Below are 21,885 nucleotides of genomic sequence, written 5' to 3' on the forward strand. Positions count from 1 at the left end.
GGATTGTATGATGACTCCAAATTTGAAAAGAAGTGAACGGCACCGGACTATTTGCGGCATCGGCTAGCATGGGACAGTCAACATTGAGGCTTAAGGGAGGTGATGGCTTAGTGGCATTGTCACTGGACTTGTATTCTGGAGATCCCAGGTAACATTCTGGGGAGCTGAGTTCAATTTCCACAATGCCAAATAGTGTAATTTGAATTTAGTAATAAGTCTATTGAGGACCATGAAACCATTTTCAATTGTCATAAAAACAGCACTACTATCGACTGAGCTGATCAAGTTTCAAAGTTCGTTAGGGAAGGAAACTGACATCCTTGTCTGGTCTGGTTTTCATGCAACTCCAAATCCACAACAACGTAGTTCACTCTTAACTGCCCTCTGAAGTGACCCAACAAGTGAAACTGCTAGGAAGTTTTAAAAAGGAATGAAACTGGGTTGAACACCTAATATCAATTGGAGACATGGTTTTTAACCCCATCGTGAACACTTTGTATCTGTCCTTACCTATGAGGCAGATGCTGATTGGGCAATGGTGACAAAGCAAAACACACAGTGACTAGATGGTTTTGAAATTAATGAGGAGGTGCTATTGAATAAGCCGATTGTGCTTAAAATTGTTAAGGCTCCAGGATGGGATGCATCTAAGCATAATAAAAGAAGTGAGAGTAGAAATTGTAGAAGACTGGAGATAATCTTCCTCAGGGTGGCACGGTGACTCAGTGGTTAGCACTGCTGCCTCACAGCGCCATGGACTTGGGTTTGATTCCAGCCTCAGGCAACTGTCTGTTTGGAATTTGCACATTCTCCCCACGTCTGCATAGGTTTCCTCCGGGTGCTCCGGTTTCCTCCCCCAATCCAAAGACGCACAGGTCAGGTGGATTGGCCGTGCTAAATTGCCCATAATGTTAGGTGCATTAGACAAAGGGAAATGAGTCTGGGTGGGTTACTCTTCGGAGGGTCAGTGTGGACTTGTTGGGACAAATATCTTGTTTCCACAATATAGGGAATCAAATCCAATTCAGGAATAGTGCCACAATCCAAAATAAAGAAAACTAAAAAGATGTGATCCTTACATGAAGCCACGGATTTCATGCTTGAAAACAGATAAGCATTTACTGCAAAGGAGGAAGACAGAACAAACACTGAATTATCTATAACCAGAATCACCATACATTAAACAAGCATGAGCAGACAAATTGTGGTTGATTACAAACTAGAAATTACATATTGAATGGCAGGAATGGATGAAGAAATGTCTCCACATCTGTCATAAATGGCCTACCCTTAGGTTGTGACCCCTTGTTCTGGACTCCCTGGTTATTGGGATCATTCTTCTTGCATTTACACTGTCTAGTCTTTTTAGAATTTTGTACGTTTCCAGGTAGACAGGGTGGTTAAAAAGGCGTTTAGCATGCTTGCCTTCATTGTTCAGACCATTGAGTATAGGAGTTGGGATGTCATGTTAAGTTTGGTAAGGTCACTTTTAGAGTACTGTGTACAGTTCCGGTTGCCCTGCTATAGAAAATATATTATTAAATTGGAGAGGATGCAGAAAAGATTTATCAGGGTGTTGCCAAAACCAGAGGGTTTGAGTTATAAGGATGGGCTGGGACATCTTTCACTGGTGTGTAGGAGGTTCAGGGGTGATCTCATAGAGGTTTATAACATCCCAATGGGCATAGATAAGGTGAATAACAAAGGTCTTTTCCCTAAGGAGGGGGAATTAAAAATTGGGGACATATTTTTAAGGAGAAAGAATTACAAGGGACCCTTTTCGTATCGAGGGTGACTCTTATATGGAATAAACTGCCAGAGGAAGTGGTTGATTCAGATACAGTTACAAAATTTAAAAGACATTTGGATAGGTACGTGAATAGAAATAGCTTAGAGATATCGGCCAAATGCAGCAAGTGGGACAAGTTTAGTTCGGGAAACTTGGTCGGCATGGACAAGTTGGACCGAAGAGTCTCTTTCCATGCTGAATTACTCTACAGATGGTGAAATTTAACTTTAGTAAAATTTGAAATTCAGAAGTCTAGTCGAATGGTGGCTGTTGATGGCCGCATCGTCGATAGCTATAAAAACCCATCTGGTTCACTGATGTCCTTTTGTGAAAGAAATCTGTCATCCTTACCTAGTCTAGCCTACATAAGCCTCCAAATTTACAGAAACACACAAAAAGGGGCAAGAGTATTCCATTTGGCCCTTCAAACCTGCTCCACCATTCAATAACAGTATTGCTGATTATCCAATTCAGTACCCTCTTCCTGCTTTCACCCCATACCTTTGATCCTTTTAGCCCTAAGCTATTTGAAGGAAGTCCTCATTTGAGATGTGGGAGGATTTCAAAGATAGGTTAACGGTAGTGCAGGATAGGCATATCCCGTTGAAGGCAAAGGATAGGAAGGGCAAGATTCGTGAACCGTGGATGACAGGAGAAATTGTACGACTAGCCAAGAGGAAAAGGGAAGCGTACATAAGGTCTAGGCAGCTAAGAACAGAACTGGCCCTGGAGGAATATCGGAAGAGTAGGATAAGCCTTAAACAACGAATCAAGTGGGCTAAAAGAGGTCATGAAATAGCTTTAGCAAGCAGAATTAAAGAAAATCCCAAAGCATTTTATTCTTATATAAGAAGCAAGCGGATAACTAGAGAAAGGATTGGTCCACTAAAAGATAATGAAGGAAGGCTGTGTGTCGAACCTGAGAGAATGGGTGAGATTCTAAATGATTACTTTGCATTAGTGTTCACTGAGGAGAGGAACATGATGAATGTTGAGATTAGAAACAGAAGTTTGATTAGTCTGGATCACGTTGGCATAAGTAGGGAAGATGTGTTGGGTATGCTAGAGGTTATTAAGGTAGACAAATCCCCAGGACCCGATGGGATCTATCTCAGGTTGCTGAGGGAGGCGAGAGAGGAAATAGCTGGGGTCCTGACAAATATCTTTGTGGCATCCTTAAATACAGGTGAGATGCCGGAGGACTGGAAGGTTGCTCATGTTGTAGTAGGGATATTCCAGGTAACTACAGTCCAATGAGCCTGACGTCGGTGGTGGGGAAGTTGCTGGAGAGGGTACTGAGGGATAGGATCTATTTATATTTAGAAAAGAATGAGCTTATCAGTGATAGGCAACATGGTTTTGTCCATGGGGAGATGGTGCCTTACCAACTTAATAGAGTTCTTCGAGGAAGTGACCAAGTTGTTAGATGAAGGAAGGGCTGTTGATGTCATATACATGGACTTTAGTAAGGCGTTTGATAAGGTTCCCCATTGTAGACTAATGGAGAAAGTGAAGTCACATGGTGTGCATGGTATTCTAGCTAGGTGGATAAAGAACTGGTTGAGCAACAGGAGACCGAGAGTAGTAGTTGAAGGGAGTTTCTTGAAATGGAGAAAGGTGACCAGTGGTGTTCCACAGGGGTCAGTATTGGGGCCACTGTTGTTTGTAACATACATAAATGATCTGGAAGAGGGCACTGTTGGTATGATCAACAAGTTTGCAGATGACACAAAGATTGGTGGAGTAGCAGAAAGCATAAGGGACTGTCAGAGAATACAGGAGGATATACATAGACTGGAGAGTTGGGCGGAAAAGTGGCAGATGGCTTTCAATCCAGACAAATGTGAGGTGATGCATTTAGGCAAGTCTAATTCTAGAGCAAATTATACAATGAATGGAAGAGCCTTGGGAAAAGTTGATGGGCAGAGAAATCTGGGAGTGCAGGTCCATTGTACCCTGATGGTTGCTGCACAGGTGGATAGAGTGGTCAAAACGGCATATAGTATGCTTGCCTTCATTGGACGGGGTATTGCGCATAAGAGCTGGCAAGTCATGTTAAAATTGTACAAGACATTGGTTCGGCCGTAATTAGAATACTATGTACAGTTCTGGTCGCCACATTACCAAAAGGATGTGGACGCTTTGGAGAGGATGCAGAGAAGGTTTACAAGAATGTTGCCCAGTATGGAAGGTGCTAGCTATGAAGAAAGGTTGAGTAGGTTAGGTTTATTTTCACTAGAAAAAAGGAGATTGAGGGGAGGCCTGATTGAGGTTTACAAAATCATGAAGGGTATAGACAGGGTGGATAGAGACAAGCTTTTTCCCAAGGTGAAGGATTCAATAACGAGAGGTCACGCTTTCAAGGTGAGAGGTGGAAAGTTTAAGAGGGATACACGCGGCAAGTACGTCACACAGAGGGTGGTGGGCATTTGGAACGTGTTGCCACAGAGGTGGTAGAGGCAGGCACGGTAGATTCATTTAAGATGCGTCTGGACAGATGCATGAGTAGGTGGGAAGCAGAGGGATACAAATGCTTAGGAATTGACCGACAGGTTTAGACAGTACATTTGGATTGGCTCAGGCTTGGAGGGCCGAAGCGCCTATTCCTGGGCTGTAAATTTTCTTTGTTCTTTGTTCTAAGAACCTAAGGTATCTAATACCTTGAAAACATTTAATGTTTTGGCCTCTACTGCTTTCACCCATGGCTCAGCACTCCCTGGGTGAAGAGGTTTCTCCTCATTTCGATCCTCAATGGCCTACTCGAATGATTTTGGACTACAAGGTCATCAGGAACATTCATCCTGCATTTACCTTTTTTACCACGTCTGCCCTGAAATGTGGATGGCACTGCCCTATAAAAGGGCAAGCAAACAATCAATTCAAGAGTAGTTAGGATTGGGCAATAAATGTTGGCCTAGCTGACAAGACTCACATCTTGTGAATATATTTTTTTAAAAATCAATCTGTCCCTGGGATCTTGATACCAGAGCAAGGCCTACTTCTGGCCTGGGCCCTGCCTGATTGGTGTCTGGTTGATCAGGCCTTCTTGTGAAGAGGCTGTGCAGGCCAAGTGCAAGTCTGCAGGCATGCCTCAACAAGACTCTGCCCTGTGAGCATAAACCCAGAATTGACTAGTTTAGGGGATAATCCATGATCTTTGGACACATGTGAAAACATCATCATATTGTGTCATTCTGGTTACTTTTATCCAACGTCGGGGAAGCAACAGTGACCCAATTATTACGAAATAAAAAGCAGTATAGCACAGATAAACAACAGCACAAATTATTTAATTAAATGTGAGCATTCAGTATATATTTCGGTATAACGACAAAAACAAAGGATAAATAGCTTCCAGTAGTTCAATACAGTTAGGCGTTAAAATCTTGCTCTGTTGACCAGGTTGAAAGACCTAGTGGAATGTACCATACATAGGATGACTAATGTATGGTGTCTAATAGGATGTTGAACGTTATCCTTCTTGCCCGCAATCTGTTAAAGCTTTAAACAGTGTACATTTTAAACTTGTTTGAAATGAAGTCCCTTTAAATTGTCCAACAACCAGATCTGTCTGGCCTACCTTCTCACAAAATAATTACACACTAATTAATTGTAGATGATATACATCTTGGGTTATCCTGAGAGCTGCAAGTGATTAGGTAAATGCAAGTTGCTTCATTCATAATGTAACCTCGGTGGTAGACAATTTGGAACATATAGAGGTAAAAACAATGACTGCAGATGCTGAAAACCAGATTCTGGATTAGTGGTGCTGGAAGAGCACAGCAGTTCTGGCAGCATCCAAAGAGCTTCGAAATCGACGTTTCGGGCATTCCTGATGAAGGGCTTTTGCCCGAAACGTCGATTTCGAGGCTCCTTGGATGCTGCCTGAACTGCTGTGCTCTTCCAGCACCACTAATCCAGAATTTGGAACATATGTCGCTTTTAAGAAGAAAGTGAGAGTGGTTAAACAACTAATGGGTGAAAGAGTCTTCAAAAACATCCCTATCCTCAATGATGGGGGAAGCTGGCCATTTGATTCAAAAGACAAGCCTGAACCATTTGAAACAATCTGCAGCCAGACGTGCTGAGTGGATGACCCACCTTGTAACTCCTTCTTAGCTCCCCACCGTCAGAGATGCTGAGCTTCAGACAATTTGATGCACTCAAAATGACAGCAAGAGACTGCTGTCAGCACTGCATGCTGTAAAGGCTATGGATACTGACACATGCCAGGGTTAACACTGAAAATGAGTACTCAAGAACTAGCAATGCCCTTAGCCATGCTGTTCCAATCCATCTACAATACACGTATCTACTGACAATGTGGAAAGTTGCCCAGTTAGATCCTGTCCACAAAAAGTGAAGCAATCTAATCCAGTCAATCATCGTTTCATCAGCTTTCACTCATCCATCAACAAAGTGATGAAAAATGGTGTTGACATTGCTATCAAGTGGTTTTTGCTGAACAATGACCTGCTCACTGACACCTCGTTTGATTTTATCATGGACACTTAGCTCCTGACCTCATTACATGGAGGAAAATGTTGAACTTTAGAGCTGTGGCGAGAGTGATATCTAAGGTAAACAAGCAGGAGGCTGGAAGAACACAGCAAGCCAGGCAGCATCAAGAGGTGGAGAAGTCCATGTTTTGGGTACAACCCTTCTTCAGGACTGGGGGTGGGTGTAAGGGGAGCTGCAGATAAAGGAGGCTGAGGGAGGCTCTTCTAGCCTCCTGCTTGTCTACTTTGGATTCCAGCATCTGCAGTTTTTTTTAATCTCTAACTAGGAGTGATATTTTGGCAGTATTTGACTGAGTATAGTACAAAGGAACCATAGTGAAGCTCAAGTCAATGGAAAAACTCTCCACTAGTTCCAGTCATACCTAGCATAAAGGAAGAAAGTGGTGGTTATTTAAGACCAATCATCTCAACTCCAGGGAAGCATCAGTATCAGATGAGTTATCCTGGAGCTGAGATGACTGACCTCCAGCAGCCACAACCATCTGCCTTTGTGCCAGTATGGCTCTGCCCAATTCCCAATGATTCCGTACTTAGTCAAGTGGCACCTTGATGTCAAGGCTATGACTTCCCCTGAGTTCAGTTCATCTGTCCATGTTTGAATCAAAGCTATATTGGGTCAGGAACTGGGTGTGCCATGTGAAATCCAGTCTGAGCGTTAGTGAGCAGCTTATTGCTGAGCAAGTGTCACTTGATAGATCTGTTGACAATCCGTTTCATTACTTTACTGATGATGGAGAGTCGACTGCTAGGGCACTAATAAGCTGGGTTGGATTTGTCCTTCTTTTGGTCCAATCTTCATTACAATTGCAGGAATGCTTTCAGGGCCCACAGCCTCAGTGTCTTCAACTGTTTCTTAATGTCATGTGAACCGACTTGAATTGGCTGAAGGATGGCATCTGTGTTGCTGGGGAACTTCAGGAAAATGCCAAGATAAATCATCCACTCAGCACATCTGGCTGAAGATTGTTGCTATTGCTTCAGCCCCATCATTTGCACTAATATGCTGAGATCCCCCATCATTGAGGATCGGCTATTTGTGGAATCTGGTCCTCCTATTGGTAGTTTAAACATCCACAGTCCTGTTTGCGAGCTTCATCAGGTTGATACCTCAGATTTACAAATGCCTGGTACTGATCGGGGTATGCCCTCCTACACTCTTCATGGTCAAACCCCTGATTTGATGTTAATAGCAGAGTGAGACAATTTCAGGCCATGAGACTACAACTTGTGGCTGGTTACAATTCTGCTGTCTTTGATGACTCACAGGACCGCATGGATGCCCAGTTTTTAGTTGCTAGATCTGTTCAAAATCTAGCCCATTTAGTACAGTACCATATAGCTCAGTTGAGGGTATCCTCAGTGTGAAAGCAGGACTGCATCGTCAAAAGGACTTGAAGGAGTCACTCCTGCTGTTACTGAGGAGCTCCGCCCTGACTGTATAGCACTGTTCTGCCATCTCTGATGGTTTGTCCCACTGATTAGATAGGACATAACCAGGAATGTGAGGATGGTATCAGACACATTGTCTGTAAGGTATAACTCCATTAGTATTATGTCAAGCTGTTGCTTGACTAGTTTGTGATTCAGCTCTCCTAGGTATGGCATAAGTCCCCAGATGTTAGGAAGGAGGATTTTGTATGTTTGTCAGGTTGGAGTCTGACATTGTCATTTCTTAGTGCTTAGGTTGATGTGGTGTGGTCTGTTTAGATCCCTTCTTTTCTCAGTTTGACAGAGCTATGTAGTTTACTGGGCCATTACAGGATATTAATTTGCTATAGGTATGGAGTCATACATAAGCCAGACCAGGTACGGACAGAGGTGTCCTTCACTGAAAGGACGCTATGAACCAGTTGGATTTTTTACAATATTCATTTTTCTTTCAAAGGTTCCAATAATTCCAAATAGTCTCTGTCAGTTGGCTGTTGTGTACTGTTGGCTGTACTTAATTTCATATACTAGCTAACCTTCTATCTTAAACTATTTCAGTGATAGTCCTAAAATGAAAACCCATTATCGATTTATGAACATGTATGAACAACTTTTCATGACCTACCAAATCAAAGCTGCTCAATTTTGTAAACCTCAGTAAGAGCCCTCATCATCCCTGTTCCAGTGAATTAGAACCCTTTCTGCAAGCCTATCTCCATAAAATAATTTAAGTAATTATTAGCAGTATCTCTCCTACATTCGCATTATCTTATCCACAGTGGAGTTCACAGATTTCCACACAATTGCAGTTTGTACAAATCAATATCATTACATTGTGTTTCTACTCTGTGTCCCATGTGGAAAAGAGTCCTAACGTTAAAACTAGAGGTCATAGTTTTAAGCGAAAGGGGAGAGATACAAAAGGGTTCAAAGGGGTAATTTTTTCACACAGAGGGTGCTGAGCATCTGAAACAGGCTGTCAGATGTGGTGGTGGAAGTGAGTATAATTTAATCATTTTAGAAACATTTGTATAGGTGCATGGATGGGTTAGGGATGGAGGGATATGGACCAAATGCTGGCAGATGGGACGAGTTTAATTGTGAAAACTTGGTGGCATGGCCAAGTTGAGCCAAAGAGCAGATTTCCATGCTCTGTGACTCTATTGGCTTTTTAAAAAATTGTATTTTCCATCTGCACCCAGATGTCTATGAATCCATAATGCGGTTTAGTTTAATCAGTCCTAATTCTCAGTTTGATTTCTATATAAACGTTTGCATTGAATTTTAGTCAAACGAAAACTATGAGAAGGCTAACTTTAAATGTTACATTTTCTCATAGATACCAAGCTATGTACAACTACAACCCCAGAAATGAAGATGAGCTGGAGCTGAAGGAGGGAGATATTGTTGATGTCATGGAGAAGTGTGATGATGGCTGGTTTGTTGGTATGTGTCTTTTAAAGTATCTCTGCTATTAGAGTAGATGTGAACTCAGAGATTTTGTTCATTTCTGAATCCAAAACCCATGGAAGGAAACCGGTATTAGTAGGGATAAAAAAAAAGACAGGTAAACATTTCCAAGAATCAAAGGAGAAAAAGTAACTGTTGAAGCCCTTTCAAAAAGAAACCTAGAAACAGCAGCTCACAATAATTTGACAAATTTGAAGTTATCAACATCAGACAAATAGTTTAAGATTAGAAGAAGCGAAATAGTTGACAAACTCAAGTAAAGGACATGTGGTAAATTAATTAATCTTGATCTCCCCTCCACCCTTCACTAGCAAGGGCACATAGTCAAAAGGAGCAGAGGCCAGAGGTGTGTATTACTGCTCTATAGTGATTACGCACAACCTATATTCATTTAGTCTGGTTCCCTGATGAAGAGGGATAATGAGGAAGTTACCCCATCAGGATGCCTTTTCACTTTTACTCGTAAACTTCCAAATGTGTTACAAGCAGATTTTCCATGGATACAGTGGAAAGTGTGGGAAGTCAAAATAAGCATATGCCAGAGCGTCATTCTCTTCTAATTACTAACATGGAAAAAGCCTATGAAATTTGCTGTGAACTTTAATGTAACATTGAGTTTTTCTCCACGTAAACCTGCAAACCAGTGCAGATTTTAATGATGGGCTTTTGGTCACTGCTAATCCCTATTCTTCTGTAAGCTATTATCGATTTACTTCTGGAAATGTAATGCGTTATTTTCAAGGGGGAAATGCTTTCATTTTTCTCTTATGATTCCATTTATTTCCACTTATTTACTTTTAAAAAAAAAGCATGTGGGTAACAACGGCAAGTTTGATAACTGATTTTCTACACATTTGGTCCCTTTTGGCCAAAAGGAATTTTTCGACCACACTGCTGGAAATTAAAGTATACACAGTAATTGGAACTATCAACAATGAGTAGACTTTTAATGTCCGTCAACTGGACTGTTCATGCTCATGTAGGCAGTGAGACCTGTCGACCAGACACTCCAGTTCCCTTCCCTTGACTGCTTATACCATCTCTTCTCCCTGAGTGGGATGGGTATGCTCCCATTACATAAAACATAGAACATTACAGCGCAGCACAGGCCCTTCAGCCCTCGATGTTGTGCCGACCTGTGGAACCAATCCAAAGCCCATCTAACCTAAATTATTCCATTATCATCCATATATTTATCCAATGATGATTTAAATGCCCTTAAAGTTGCCCTTTTGTTGCAGGCAGGGCATTCCATGCCTTTACAACTCTCTGAGTAAAGAACTACCTCTGACATCTGTCCTATACCTACCACCCCTCAACTTAAAGCTATGTCCCTTCATGTTAGCCAACACCATCCAAGGAAAAAGACTCTCACTGTCCACCCTATCTAATCCTCTGATCATCTTGTATGTCTCTATTAAGTCACCTTTTAACCTTCTTCTCTCTAATGAAAACAGTCTCAAGTCCCTCAGTTTTTCCTGCTGAGATCTTCCCTTCATACCAGGCAATATCCTGGTAAGTCTCCTCTGTATTATTTCAATGCTTCCACATCCTTCCTATAATGCAGCGACCAGAACTACACGTAATACTCCAGGTGTAGCCACACCAGAGTTTTGTACAGCTGCAACATGACCTCATGGCTCTGAAACGCAATCCCTCTACCAATACACACCGTACGCCTTCTTAACAACCCTATCAACCTGGGTAGTAACTTTCAGGGATCCAAGCACATGGACACCGAGATCTCTCTGCTCATCCACACTACCAAGAATCTTAACAATAGTCCAACTCTGTGTTTCTGTTACTCCTTCCAAAGTGAATCACCTCACACATTTCTGCATTAAACTCCACTTGCCACCTCTCAGCCCAGCTGTGTAGCTTATCTATGTCTCTCTGTAATCTGCAACATCCTTTGTCACTAACCAACAACTTTACCAACCTTACTGTCATCCGCAAATTTACTAACCCATCCTTCTATGCTGTCATCCAGGTCATTTATAAAAATGACAAACAGTAATGGCCCCAAAACAGATCCTTGTTGTACACTACTAGTAACTGAACTCTAAGAAGAACATTTACCATCAACCACCACCCTCTGTTTTCTGTCAGTTAGCCAATTTCTGATTCAAACCACTAAATTACCTTCAATCCCATGCCTCCATATTTTCTTCTGTGGAGTACCTGATCAAATGCTTTACCGAAATCCATATACATCACATCAACTGTTTTACCCTCATCCACCTGTTGGGTCACCTTCTCAAAGAACTCAATAAGTTTTGTGAGGCACGACTTATCTTTCACAAAACCAAATCAAATCCTTAATCAAATTATACCTTTCTAGGTGATTATAAATCCCATCTCTTAGAATCCTTTCCAACATTTTACCCACAACCGAAGTAAGGAACACTGGTGTATAATTACCAGAGTTGTCTCTACTCCCCTTCTTGAACAAGGGGACAACATTTGCTATTCTCCAGTCTTCTGGCACTATTCCTGTAGACAATGATGACATAAAGATCAAAGCCAAAGGCTTTACAATCTCCTCCCTAGCTTCCGAGAGAATCCTAGGATAAATCCCATCCATCCAGGGACTTATATTTTCACAATTTCCAGAATTGCTAACACCTCCTCCTTATGAACCTCAATCCCTTCTAGTCTACTAGCCTATATCTCAGTATTCTCCTCAACAACATTTTTTTTTTTCTTGTGTGAATACTGACAAAAATATTGATTTAGCGCTTCTCTTCGGACTCCATGCACAACTTCCCACTAATGTCCTTGACCGGCCTTAATCTTACTCTAGTCATTCTTTAATTCCTGACATACTTATAGAAAGCTTTAGGGTTTTCCTTGATCATACTTGTGAAAAACTTGTCATGTCCCCTCCTGGCTCTTCTTAGCTCTCTCTTTAAGTCCTCCCTGACTAACTTGTAACTCTCAAGCACCCTAACTGAACCTTTACGTCTTATCTTTAGATAAGCATCCTTCTTCCTCATGACAAGAGATTCAACTTCTTTACTAAACCACGGTTCCCTTGCTCAACCACTTCCTCCCTGCCTGTTATTTCATATAAATGTTGAAAGTTGATAACATGACTTTGATCATTATGCAGAAGATTGGGATCTAAGCTGCAATCATATTTGCAGTGGTATAGGGAGTAGATGTACAGATGGCATTTATATAACCTCTGTCAGCTTGGTTCTAAAGGGAATCAAACCATCAGGTAGTATATAAAAGTTACTATTGAAATTCTGTCCCAGTGTTTCCCCTATCCAAAACTAGTGACTATTCCAATGATGTTTAGAAATGGAGATGTCCACAGTGTATATAACTTGGCATGTATTAATTTGTGATGTACCGTGGCATATAATAGATGAATCCTTAATGGTAACTTATAGAATTTTGACGTTTCAGCACTAATTTTTAATGATGTCTTGAGGTTGCCTAATAGGCCATGTATCCACAGAATAAGCAAAGATTCAAGAATTTTCTAGGTCCTTCTTGTTTTGAAGTTTTTATTTGATCCGCAACAACTTTTTAAAAAAAATTGTGATAGCTAGTAAGTTCTAGATCCCTTTATCTTGTAGACTTGTGTGCTCTGCAATCTGGATTGAATTGGTCAAATAACAAAAGTTGGTTAGTTGAGTCTCAGCTGTTCTTTTAGAGAGATGAAACGATCATATGATTCTATTAGAGATGGGAAAGTGCAATGTAACACACTGTACCAGCCAGGAAACTTAGAAACTAAAACTTGCTCCTAATGGGGGTGATAAACTGACCATAGACATTTTAAACCATTTGCCTAAGCATAAGTTGACCCGTCTTCAACTTAAATTGATGTGGGACTGAGACACCAATGCAGAGCTAGTTCAATCAGTTTGATTCACAATCCTGATAAGCCCCTGTATGTTTCATGATACATCCAAATAAAGCAAAATGGAGTTCAGAAGGAGATGACAGCAGCTGCATTTGCCCCAAGTTTGGGAGCGAATTTTATTGTGAAATAATTTGCCAAACATCAAGATACTTTCCTAGGAACAATCACATTGCTACCAGCTCCAGAACAAAGGACAAAATGCCCACACTTTCTACTACTTCACAAAACTGTTGGGAAAAAAATCTACAGCTTGCAGAGAAAGTAAAAGACACTGCTATTCAAAAGACTGTGAAATTGGAATCTATCTCTAAGGACGAGTCCATATTGACAGAAGGAGCTGACTGAAAAATCAAACTTCAACTGTACCTGAAATCAAAACATCATCTATCCTGGAATCCCATGAATCTGGTAAGTTTACCTTATAGTCTCTCCTTCCATGCATTCTCCCTATAAAGTAAAAATAATAAACAAACATATATTTAACATAATATAGAATGCTAAGAATGCTTTAACATCCCCAATATGCATGTAAGTGGTCCTGTGTACAGTGGTCCATTTTTGCACTTCACCTGCTTTTAGAAGTTTCATCTAAATGACATCTACCTTTTGTCTGCCTGCAGTTCCACTCAATATGTTCAGATAACTAAGGTTTTGTACCTTGTCCCTATTTTGTCTTCCCAGATAGTCAGCCAACCTCCACCTTAAACACTTGCAATGAAAAGAGTGCAGAAAACACACCAATTGCCAAGAAACACGTTGACAAAAAGTTGCCATCCTCAGCAACTCTGAAAACTAATGTACATAAAGAGGGAAATGTACAGTCTCTTGTGGACAAACACAAAAACCAATCACCTGTCAGCACATCCCCTGAAGGAATGTCCTGGGCATACCCACAATGTTTGAGTGAAGCTGAATTGAAAGACGAGGCAACGAGTCAGCAAGAAGAGGAGGAAAGCAGCCAAGACTCTTGCTCAACATCTGAATCTTCGGCTGCACCTCCATTAGCATCCCAGGATCTTAATGTAGTCCAGAGTTTTCCTTCAATTCCCTCGCAATTACAGAGCTCTAGCATATCTTCCTTAAAACTTGAGCATCCTGACGTGTGTCCCTCACCAACACAAAGCCCAGTAAAAGGATCAGATCAGCCAGAGCAGGTTACTGACAGCAAGTCAGCGGATAGGACAGATTGTGAGCTGCAAGTGGAAATCACCAACTTCCTCACCCCATCGGCTGATTTCCTGGAACAGATTATGGATAATGTTCCCACTGATGTGAAGGCCAACACGACAAATGAGAACACCCATCAACAACAAGAGTCAGACGCCAGTCTCCTTGCACTCTCTGCAACATTTGGGATGCTTGTAGATGAGGGTATGCACTTGCTCAGGAAGACTATGGACAATGTCCATTCCAGTGTGCAGTCTGGTAACAAACAGATGCACATGGACATGATTCACCTTCACCATATTATCCACATGGGCTGGGTGCAGTTAGCCGATCAAATGAGCTCTCTGATCAAAGTGCTCACCACACTCGTACATAACCAGCAATCCTCTTCCACCTTGTTGCATAATATAGCACTTCAGCGTACCATAGCAATATCTGAAGGCCATTTTCCAGACTACATCAGGTGTGAAACCACTTCAAAGGTAGCTGAAGAAACAATGCCTGCGACGTGTTACATTACAGAGGAAACTTTAACCAATGCTTCTGAAAACCCAGCCGTCAGTTCTTCTAATTCTGGAATGTATAAATGAAATGGAATATGTTAGCATTTTCTGGAAATACACATATGCTGCACAATGATGTGTGCCAATATTGTTTCTGAATAGTTCTTTACTTGAAAGGCTTAAAGATAAAAAGCTCGTAATAATATAATGCTTTCCATGGCCACCAATATCTCAAAACATTTTAGATTCATTGAAATACTTTATGAAGTGATGGTCACTATGTAATGTAGGAAATGTGGCAACCAAGTTGCATTCAGCAAACTCTGAGTAACAGCAAATTGGTATTGAGCGGTTAATCGTTTTTTGTGATATTGATTGAAAAATACATATTTTGGGCAGGTTTGCAGTGATAATTCCCCTTTTCTTGTTTAAAAGAGAACCATGGGAGATTTTAATACAGATGGCACCTCAGTTTAACGTCTCATTTGAAAGATACCATCTCAGACAGTGCAATGCTCTCTGAGTACTGCATGTGTGTGTCAATTTTTATTTCTATTCTTGAGCCTTGACTGGGGCTTGAACCCAGAATCCGGTAACTCAAAGACAAGAATGTTAACAACTGAGTCACAGCTGTCACAGGTGTAGAGTATAAAAGCTGAATTTGCACTGATTTATTCTGGCCATATCACTGATTTCATTGAGCAAAATACTTGAAGAAAATAGAGGTAACTCTAATCATGTGGTTTCTTTTGTACAGAGTTCCAAATTTTTATTTGAGATATTCTTCCTTGTGTCTCCATTATTATCTTTTCCTTCTACATTCTACTCATCCATTAGCTTTGTACATAGAGTGAGCCCTTGAACATGGTGGCAGTCCACTCCAGGATGAATCTCTACCTATCTTTAAATTTTTGGGTTAGGTTTTGGCTCCCAGTCAAAAAGACAGCAAAGTGAAGCTAAATGCCTGTTGGAGTTGGCAGCATGATGACTCTGCCTGGTCCAATTGCCAGTCTAGTTGGTGTACCACACCTTGACTTCCCACCATAAGGACTGGTGAAGTTGGCAGGAACTGGCTATGTGATCCTTAGAATTATATGACTCGGATAGTTCCAACATTTTAAGCACAAGGTAAGTCTATCAGAGATTGGTCATGTTATCCAGGGCTTTTGATAAACAGGACAATTTAGTTAGTGCTTTAAAATTCTTGGAAAGTGAGTGTGATTGACAAAGCCAAGATTTCCAATCCATTCTTGATAGATTTGTGATTACCAAGGTAATTAAACATTATTGTGGATGTGCAGGAATGTAGAGTTTAAGTTAAAATCAAATCAGCCATGATCTTATCGAAAGGTGGAGCAGGCTTGAGGGGCCAAATGGCCTACTCTCAGTCATATGTTTGTATCCCTAATTACCCTTGAAAGGGTCTTGGTGAGTTGACGGCTTGAACTACTCCAGTCCATGTAGTGTAGGTACTCCACCAGTGTTTTAAGGAATTCCAGGATATTGACCCAGTGACAGTGAAGGAACAGTACTATATTTCCAAGTCAGGACGGTGTGTGGCTTGGAAGGGAACTTGCAGATGGTGGTGTTCTGTTCATGTGCAGCACTTGACCTTTTGGGTGGTAAAGGTCTCAGGTTTATTTTATTTTTCTTTACGATCTGAGCATTGCTGACTGGGCCAGTCTTTATTGCTCATCCCTAATTGCCCTTGAGGCTATAGTAAGCCACTTTTATCAACAACTGCAGCCCATTGGGAGTGGGAACATCTACAGTGCTGATAGGAAGGGAGTTCCAGGATTTTAGCCCATCGACAGCACAGGTACAGCATTGTAGTTCCAAGACAGGATGATTTGTGACTTGGAGAGGAAGTTGATTTGGCAGGAACCTTGGTGAGTATGCGAATGATACACATACTGCTGCCTCTGTGCATAGATAGCAGGGGGAATAAATATTGATGGCAGGGATAGGGAGCCACACGAGCAAGCTAATGTCTCCAGGTTGTCCAGTTTTTGGAGTGCAATTAAAGGTGCACTCATCCAAGCCAGTGGAGAGGACTCTGTTTGATTTGTGTTTTGTAAATAGTAGACCAGCTTTTGGGAATCAGTAGGTGAGTCACAAACACAGAATTCCCAGCTACTAACCTCTTTTTTTTGCCACAGTATGTATATGGCTTGTCCAGGTCAGATTTTGGTTAAAAGTAAACCTCAGCATGTTGATAATTCAGGAATCGACATTAGCAATGCTGTTGAATATCAAGGGAAGATAGTTCCATTCCCTGTGGTTGGAGATGGTAATCACCCGGCATGAATATTATTTCCTATTTACAGAACTGAGCTTAGCCATTGTCTAGGTCTTCCTGTATGTCAGCATACATTGGCTCATTGAGTCTGGTTTAGCACACTTTATCTATGGGGTACATTTTGTTTTGCATGTGTAAAAAGACCTTCCACACATAGATGCATTATATGTACTATATCCATTCAGTAAATACACTTTCTGAAAAAAATGCTCCTATAACATGTGAAGTAAAAGCTTGCTACTTAAAGTACTGGCCAATAATTGTTTATTTCTGTATTGATGCTTGGCACTTTTTGTACATCCATGCAGCACGGTAAACTGTTTTCATGGTCATTGCTGACCACTTCTTAATGTCAAATGTAAGACCTGATTCGAACGAAGGTTTAAAGAAAGGTAGTAGTGACTGAGTGTCATTAATTGGATCATTTTCTTTATTATCCCACCCAAAAATTTCCTTATTATGTTTACAGGTATTTATATTCCACGAGTAGCTATAACTGTGTGTCTAACTCAGTGAAGTTATAATTGTGCCCTGAAATACAAAAATAAATCATTAGTTAATAATGAGTCACAGAAGTTGAGAAAGATGTCATCCGTATGATATTAATTTTACTGAAAGGTAGATTATTGCCCCCTCCACACCTGCAAGTTGAACCTGATTTCAGTACCTGATTATAATTCGAAATTTGATTAATGAACACACAAGAATCCTCAGAAATTATAATCAAGGCATGGCTTATCATGAGTCTGTTCAATTAAAATGTTGAATAAAGAATGATCAATAAGGTGGCACACTAGGGAAGATGAATCAATGAAGACTAAGAGGCTGGAATATAATGAAGTTTGCTTTTTCTCTTTAATCACAGGAACGTCTCGGCGATCCAAGTTCTTTGGTACCTTTCCAGGAAACTATGTGAAGCGACTATAAACTTTTATACATATTTGTACACATTTTGAGTTTAGCACAATAACCTTCTGCAGCTCTCATTAAAGGAAGTTTCAGTCTGTAGACACTCAAAGACACCTTTGTGATAGTTGTGTGATTGACTACAGCTAACTTCAGAAGCATCATTTAACCACATCTTCAGTCAAGGAATAAGGATATTTTGAAACATGTCATCTGGAGGTTGTTCTACGTTTCTTTCAGGATATTTGAAGAACAATTGGTTTTTATTATTAAGGTGCACTTACTTGATAAATCCTTTATTCCCCTATGTAAGCAAACGTAGTGAATGCTTATTTATTCTTCCTGGTACAGGAGCTTACAGTGGTCTGTCACTAACATTTATTATTGATGATTTTGTCACAGAGTAGAGAAAACACATAACACAATTAACAAGTATTACACTCGTAACTCATACAGCTATGATAATTGCCACTTTCTAAATAAGAGCTGAAGTCCTGTAGTCTGCTCTATTTTTCCTCCAGTTAATTTGCTCAGTTTGTTTTGCTGTTGAATGATGAGGTGCAGAAGCAATAATGTCACATTTTGTACAGGTTGTTTGAAAATTGTTGAAGGTGTGTTTCTCACTTCCACACAAATCTTTTAGTAGTGATGGCTTAGAATGTATAGTAAAACTAAGGTTTCATGAAAGAATATTGAGTTGATCAGGCATGAGACCATTCTTTTCAGGTATTCCCAAATCCAAATTGTCATATTTAATACTTTGTGACTGCTTGGACTCAGCACCTACTAAGGAATGCAGATGTCCAAATGTCATATAAGATTTCAGTTTGAAACTGGATTCAGGTTACAATTACAGCAGCATGAGGCAATTTACTTTGACACTGTGTGCTCCAGCCCGGCTGACAAGGTTTTTAAAAAGAGTGATGGTGCACATTTTAAAATCCACTTGTCTGATATTAGTTGTGTTATTTAACGTAACTCCATTATTAACATGGAAATGACTCTGCCGTGCTTTCATGTATTTTTAAAGCTCCAAAAGAAATCCCTATTGACAGTTTGTTTATATGGTTGAAAAACCGAGCAGCTTCTTTCTGATAACATACAATTTCCACTCTAGAAATTTCAGACACATTTTTAGAAATTACTCAATATTTGACCGAAATGAAAGGTTCTTTTTATTTAAGAATCTGAGCAACGTGTTCCCTGAAATCAAACGATAAACTAAACTGCCATGGTTGGGTATCAAAACACACAAGCAGAAGGGGAATGAATCGTTTGCGCTGCAGCACCTTAGTTCAAAATAAGCATGTGTGATTGTCTTTCTAATTTCTTTCATAAATGCTTGAGTTTACCGTAGTATATGTTGTCCACACAGTTTGTACATATATATATGTCTGCTTTATTTTGTACAGATGTTTTAGTTGTTGCATTTTTTTAAAAAAGTCACTACTTTTCAGAAACTTTTATAAGTCTCTGTCATTTCCCTTACCCCTTTTTACTAACCGCCTCTCCCATTGCCCTGGTTGCAAGCACATTTAGATGGTGCAAGTGTGTACGATAGTATTTTATTGCAGAATTTTGCAAATTGTATTTCAACAAATATAGTGTTACCAGCAAAAAAAACTAACTGTACATATATCTTTATAGTTATTAACAGGAAATGAGAATAAGGCGTCTGAATAGATTCACTGATACTCTTTTGCAGTATATCTTTATTACACCAAAACTCCAGCCTAAGCTGTATAATCTTGAAGCTTCAAATTTTGAATCTGTTGAACTGCATGCAGTACAGCTGTGAAATCAACACCTTTACTGTTGTTTTATGATGAAAATGACCATATTTGTTGCCTGTAAAATGAGAACTCTTTATATTCTCTGTAACTGATTTTAAAGATTTCTTTTCGTAAATGAACATCAAATGATTCATTTTGATGCAGTACAATTCTTATGGAGAAAAGAACTCAACTTTTTCTGTGTTTTTTGTGAATTTCAATCCCTAATAAATTTTGCCTGAATTGAATTTCTCCTTCCTCTGTATTTGTTTGGTTTAAAGTTTTCTGAAACAGGATACTGAAGCACTGAAAATAAGATTTCACAGAATGGGCACAAATGTCCAGTCAGGTAGGTAAAAACAAGGACTGCAGATGCTGGAAACCAGAGTCTAGATTAGAGTGGTGCTGGATGGAAAAGCACAGCAGGTCAGGCAGCATCCGAGGAGCAGGAAAATCAACGTTTCGGGCAAAAGCCCTTCATCAGGAATAGAGGCAGGATGCCTGCAGAGTGGAGAGATACCCAGGTTTGGTCTGAAATTGGCAAGTGACATACGCACCATACAAATGTCAGGCTATGACCATCACCAATAAAAGAACATCTAACAATTACCCCTTAACATTCAATGGCATTATCATCACTGAATCCTCCACTAACAACACCCTAGTGGTTACCATTGACCAGAAACTGAACTGGATTTGCAATATAAATACTGTCATTTGGAAAAAATAACATCCCATTCTTTTGTGAATTGCAATCCCTAATAAATTTTGCCTGAATTGAGTTTCTCCTTCCTCTGTATTTGTTTGTTTTAAAGTTAAATTTAAAGGCGGTTGAAGCACTGAAGAGGGGTGTTCAACAAGTGTTAAGGTCTCAGGGCACAAACAACCCTTCAGTTGGCAGATTGGCATACACCTCCCGGAGAATTTTAAATGTTTCCAGTGGCATAAAATAACATGGAGCGTTGAACTCCCTAAAATAAACTATAGCACTGTCTTGAGATCTTATTTCATTGCTTGAATGCCAATGGCATGGGTATCATGAAAAAAAAATGTAATTCGTGACCTCACTTTGTCCCAAAGTGCTTACAGCTGGGAATCAAGGAGGCTGGGAAATGGGGAAAGCCTGTGAAAAGGTGGGAGATAGGTGGCATTCGATAACCAAAGGGTTTGTTGTGCAAAGTCAGAGAGAGTGCTAATGTAACAAGTAAAATGTGTCTGAAGGAGGTGTGAACGGCAGATTCTGATCAGCTGCTCTTTAACTTTCATAAAGGGATCAATCAGAATTGAATCTGCTTCCAACATCCTTTTTGTCAGTACAATAATGTTTCAGAGCACAACAATGTTTTTCTCTCATGTCTCATCAGATTCTTTTGTCAATTGTCTTTAATCTTTTACTTTCTGACCCTTTTGTCCCTTGAAACAATTTCTTCTTGTATACTCTATCAAAACCCATTTTGGAATTTCAAATCTCCTGTTATCCTTCTCTGTCCTCTAACTTTATTTATATAGCACCTTTAATGCAGTAAAACTTCGCAAGTGTATTAAGAAAGACAGAGTAAACATATAATGTTCCCAATGACTAGGGAGCCCAGAATCAGGGATAACAATCAAAGGATATTGGGTAAGCCATTTAGAATAGCAATAAGGGAAACTTCTTCACTCAGAGACTGATGAGCCTATGGCATTCTCTGCCACAGAAAGTGATTTAGGCCAAAACATTGAATGTTTTCAAGAAGGATTTAGGTATAGTTTTTAGGGAATCAAAAGGTATGGGAAGAAAGTGATAAATAAACAGAAATTGCGGGACAAACTGCCAGACCTGCTGAGCATCTGTGAAGCGAAAGCGTTAAAGTTTTGGGTCAAGTGACCCTTCTTCCAAACACTGGTCCCAAAATATTAAATCTGCTTCCTCTCCACAGACTTGCTGAGAGACTTGCTGAGTTTCTCTAGTAATTTATGTTTTTGCTTTAGATTTCCAATGTCTGCAGTTCTTTGTGACTTTTAGGAAGAAAGTGGGAATAGTACTGAGTTGGGTAATCAGCCATGATCGTGTTGAATGGTGGAACATACTTGAAGGGCGGATGACCTCCTCCTGGTCCTATTTTCTATATTTCTATCAAAGTTGCAGCAAGTAACTCCCTGCTCCTGACT

At 40.2% G+C, this 21,885-nt stretch overlaps 2 protein-coding genes across 32 annotated transcripts in view; both read left to right on the forward strand.

The window, feature by feature from the left end:
* Window positions 1-19,982, forward strand: part of sorbs2b (sorbin and SH3 domain containing 2b) — a 323,367-nt gene extending 303,385 nt beyond the window's left edge. For all 31 annotated transcript variants that reach the window (XM_088000723.1, XM_088000747.1, XM_088000756.1 and 28 more), the window contains 2 exons: window positions 9,080-9,186; window positions 17,922-19,982. In XM_088000723.1, coding sequence (XP_087856849.1) covers window positions 9,080-9,186; window positions 17,922-17,983 — 169 coding nt within the window. In that variant the 3' untranslated portion in view covers window positions 17,984-19,982. The remainder of the gene's footprint in view (window positions 1-9,079; window positions 9,187-17,921) is intronic.
* LOC148151989 (uncharacterized) lies at window positions 10,269-17,914 on the forward strand. Its single transcript, XM_087992870.1, has 2 exons — window positions 10,269-10,272; window positions 13,736-17,914. Exons 1-2 carry the CDS (start codon window positions 10,269-10,271, stop codon window positions 14,842-14,844), a joined length of 1,113 nt encoding a protein of 370 aa, XP_087848996.1. The 3' UTR covers window positions 14,845-17,914.
* Window positions 19,983-21,885: the final 1,903 nt, after the last annotated feature.

Source organism: Chiloscyllium plagiosum, unplaced genomic scaffold (assembly GCF_037043375.1).
Source record: "Chiloscyllium plagiosum isolate Xiang-an unplaced genomic scaffold, Cpla_swu_hap1 HiC_scaffold_2, whole genome shotgun sequence".
Taxonomy (NCBI): domain Eukaryota; kingdom Metazoa; phylum Chordata; class Chondrichthyes; order Orectolobiformes; family Hemiscylliidae; genus Chiloscyllium; species Chiloscyllium plagiosum.